This window comes from Aedes aegypti, chromosome 3, assembly GCF_002204515.2.
Source record: "Aedes aegypti strain LVP_AGWG chromosome 3, AaegL5.0 Primary Assembly, whole genome shotgun sequence".
Classification (NCBI taxonomy): domain Eukaryota; kingdom Metazoa; phylum Arthropoda; class Insecta; order Diptera; family Culicidae; genus Aedes; species Aedes aegypti.
In genome coordinates, this window is record NC_035109.1 from 401,524,280 (window position 1) to 401,528,838 (window position 4,559).

General features: G+C 37.9%; 1 protein-coding gene across 1 annotated transcript; it reads right to left on the minus strand.

The window, feature by feature from the left end:
- Positions 1 to 931: 931 nt before the first annotated feature.
- On the minus strand, positions 932 to 2,423 carry LOC5564111. The gene is made up of 2 exons (XM_001648419.2): positions 2,278 to 2,423; positions 932 to 2,215 (listed from the first exon to the last, which is right to left on the minus strand). The coding sequence occupies exons 1-2, from the start codon at positions 2,375 to 2,377 to the stop codon at positions 1,068 to 1,070; spliced, it is 1,248 nt and encodes a 415-aa protein (XP_001648469.1). The 5' UTR covers positions 2,378 to 2,423; the 3' UTR covers positions 932 to 1,067.
- Between the last annotated feature and the right edge of the window lie 2,136 nt (positions 2,424 to 4,559).

Genomic DNA, 4,559 nt, shown 5'->3' on the forward strand with positions numbered 1-4,559 from the left:
CTCTAGAAGTTTTTAAAGAACCCCTCACAATATCCAGCAGAATGGTTAGCATCAATTATCTGTTTGTCAATTTCTTCAAATTAAATTTACTTCATTCACTGATTTCGTCAGATTTAATGAACTTCATTCATTTACTTTAGTCAGACTTCATGCGAATATTTGAGCTTTTTTTTTTTTAATATGGCCCGCGACACAAAATTGTTGCTGTGATTTGGCCCGCGTTTCTAATGTTTGAAAGTAGCAGAAAAAAATCAACCGTATTGTTGAGTACCTAATTGAAAAATCAATCAAGTGGATAACTTGTTTGTTTTTTCATAATAATTTTCATACAAACTTCGAGGGGCTTGTGTAGTCTTAGTTTTATTCAAATGAGCTTAAGTTTTAAGAGTACACTCAGAATTTGCCACCCTTTTATGTATGTATGTATTTCCTCTATGAACAAGCCACATAGGATTACAACAAAAATACTTCCGGGAAGAAGAATTTGTTCAGGATTAGAAATTATTTTGGATTTTTTTCTGAATATTTTTATAAGATTCTACAATAAATTCCAATCAAGATGAAGAACTACTCAGGCATTTCCATGATTCACTATGGCATGGGGCTTTTTCACTGTCGAATTGTATGAAACATTGCTATAAGAAACACCTCAATACGACACATATTTTGACCAAATATAAGCTCAGTAGCTCTTGAGGAACCTCGCAATCGAAGTGAACATGCCAATTGTATTGGTTGTTGTATTCTTTCAGAAATTATTTTTGCGAGCTGTTTGAATTTTCGGATCGAAAACGACCCTATATCCTAGTTTCTAACATTTTGTTAGGGACAAAGGAAGGTTCACAGCTCAGAGTAATCACTCCTGATTATTCAGGAGCGTTTCATATTATCATATTTTAGAAAAATTGCATAATTTGTAACACCTGGAAGATATCGCTGAGAAAATTGCTTATATTTATTCATGTTTTGTCATTTGAAAGCATAACTGTTTTTATTCATCATTCCCACCAACTGGCCCAGCTCTTTTTTCCTATTTTACATCGCTTTTTCATTAATGTTCATGTTGCTCAAATCAACAAATTGGGTACATCCAAATGTGCCAGATGCCCAATCCGTTTTAGGAATGGGTTCACTTCACACGCGTAGGCGAATCCTTTCTTGAAATTTCTCCTTTCCCAATTGATCCAGCTGACTTTGTCGCCTATATCTTCACAGAACATATACTGCTCTTCGATTTGCTCCATCGAAGTGATGTGGATATCATTGACCCCCACCAGAGCGATGCCGGCTTGGTTCCTTTCGTCGTGCAGAATTTTGTAGTAGATCTTTGGCGCTGGCAGCCGTTGAACCCCATTTGGATCGTAGTCCAAGAAGATCGGTTGTTGATCACCATTGGCATCGGTCTGGGTATGAGCCCCGTATGTTCCACCGTAGACTGTGACGTTGAGATTCCGCGCGGCAATGAAAACTCGAACCTGCTCCTCAACACGAAGCCAGTTGCCGTCGTTGAAGTTCTGCCACTGGGGAGCAACCACCAGGAACCAGAACGTGGCGTTTTGCTGTGTGCCGTATATGAAATCCACTCGAGCAGCGATGTGACCTCGAGCCATGTAGATACCCGAGTTGACGTCTCTGACGATGTCATCAGCTAGATCTTGTGACTGAAGAATTTGAGCAATGGTCTGTCGTTGTTTGTTCACAGTGTATAGGTAGTTCGTATCGATTCCCGGATAGAAATCTCCCTGATACCAATTGGGACGTGGGTTACTGGATTGATATCCCGCGTTGGCAGCATACATCTCATGCTTTATCCAATGATTTTCAAATGTTTCCTCGTTATGGCAGATGTCCATGATCTTGGGAAATCGCGCTCCCAAATCGAAACCGATCTGAATGATCGATGAACTGTTTTCGCAAGGCTCATAGGTTCGCCGAGCACTGCTGTACCAAATTTGCCTACAGGAGAAATCACTGAATTGACGCATGGTGCTATCGTAATTGAACACTGTATCGATGACACAGGATACAATGATGGAGTTTTTGCTCGGAGCCAGGTTGAACCCATTGCTGCAAACGAGCTCTACCGTTTCTCCAGGGTTTAACCGTAACAGCCGATTACTGGTGGCTGGATAGCGGAACTCTTCCGTACCGGGAATCAACAGCAGAGGTTGTGGTCTCGGAAGCTGAGTGTTGATGTTTATCGAGCAGGATGGAGCTGTAATTCAAAAGTGAGATGTTTGAACCTTTTCAGCCTTCGTGTCGAGTGAACAGTCATACCGAATCTCTGGTTATCGGACACCTTTGAAGGTAATTCTTTGGATTCACTCCTAGCTCCGAGCAATATTAGGAACGTCACCAGAATGGTAAACTGCGCCATCGCCAATCACATTTACGGCCAACGTCCGGAAATAAGAACTAGAAATACGGGTGTGTCAATTGCTTTTATATCACCTTCCAAATTGATTGAGTTCCTATTTTTATCATTTTGGCAGTGATTGCAACATTTGTCGATACGATAACGAGCCTTCATGCACCGGCGGAAAACCCAGTACAAGGTGACCACAGTTTGTCTGGAGCATTCCAACCATTGGCGGCTTGAGGTGACTTTTATGGGAGGATGTCATGGTACACGACACTGAAGACGGCCTTACAGTTGAGGTCGAAATACGCATATCTGTCAAAGGATTCAAACTCTAGCGGAATTAAATGGTATAGTACTTAATTCGGTTTTTCATTTATCAATAATAACAAGTTTTTCGGCGTGTTAAGTACTGTTTTACTTATCTACATCAAGATTCTAACTAGCTGATCTAGTGTAATATTATACATATCCGCTGTAATCCATGGTTATACATACACTCTTAAAAATAATAAAAACCACTGCGGACGTAATTAAAATTATGACTGAATGACACATGATGTAAGTGATGAAATGACGTAAAAATGTGTTCTGAAAGATGTATTGAACGAAAAATGTAATTTTACATGATGAAGGATATGGAAACGCTGCCATCATGATTGACATTTCCCAAATCAGACACCATCGTATTTAAAATGTGACACAGATTCACGTCATTTGTCTCGCTTCTTTTATGTGTATCCAAGAGACGTAAAATCACATGATTTTTTCGGAGTGTGTATATCGTATTGAATGGAGACAAAAATAACCATTTCAGTTATTCGAATTATTAGTTAAGAGTTCCACATGTGAAGAACCTTGTTATAAATCGCCCCCTGATGATGGTAAACTTAAAAATATTTTTTAAATTATCAATTAGCCTCTGCTTTGTAAGTATGTATAGGAAATAAAGAAAGTTTCATTACAAGTAGAATTACATGCGATGTTTCTTCGGTGGTCGTCTTGCCTCATGGTTTATGGACAAAAGGAGGAAAGACAAAATGTCGAAAGGACAAAAGGTCGAAAGACAAAAGGTCGAAAGGACAGAAGGTCGAAAATGATTGACTTGGTGGGAATTTTTTCCTTCATTTTATTTTTAAATGACACAGTGCTTATGAAAAGATGAGAAACTTACATCATGAGGTGGGTTTAAAAGCTTTGGACAAAGTTAGAGAACAATTTGCTGAAGGTGGCACACTTGACCCACATCCCGCTACTAATTACGTATTATATTCCGAAAATTGTAATTTAAATTAGTTGATGGTTCAAAGTGTCCTCAACCTATATCTAATACAAAAAATAAAATAAGAAATCTTATTTCAAAATTAAGCATAAAATATATATTTTAGGATAGCAAAATTTCTTATGGTAAGCTTATGGTTAGACACTTTATCGTGCATGAAGGTAGAAAAAATATTCGGTTGAAGTAGTTGGTACAGTCAACCCTCCATGAGTCGATATTGAAGGGACCATCGACTCATGGAAATATCGAGTCATGGAACTGCAATGCTATGGAAAGCTGTTTGAGGGGACCATCATAGTAACCCTGAAATTTGATTTTTAGTATGGTTTTATGAGTCGATATCGAGTAATGGAACATCGACTCATGGAAGTTTAACTGTAGTACTATTCAATATTACACTTTAGTAATTTTGATGATTTTGAACATGAAAAACAACTCTTGTCGCGTCATGTCGTCGCCATTCCGAATGTTGCACATCAAAACAGCATCTTCATATCTTACAAAAAAAAATCATTTTTTTTTGCAGAAATTTGCTGATTTTTAAGTTAGAGGTTCAATATTTTACATTTATTTTGACGATATTCAAATACAAACAATATTTTCATTTTCAGTTAAGTTTCGAATAAAAAAAAAGTAAAAATAAACGATTTAAAAAAAGTTAAGTAAGATGTGAATGATCCCTTCAGGAACAATGAAAACGACAAGTAACATATTCAGATTTCATATTTCATCGATTAAGGCGATAAAGATAGTTTTGGTCAAACTTCATTTTTTCCGACTATTGTGCAATAATTCCTTAGAGTTCAAGAATCTACCTGAGCAAATGAATGTCTACTCAATATTTCTATACATTAGAATAGGGCTGCCCAAAGTACGGCCCGTGGGCCACATCCGGCTCACGATTTCATTTCGTGCGGG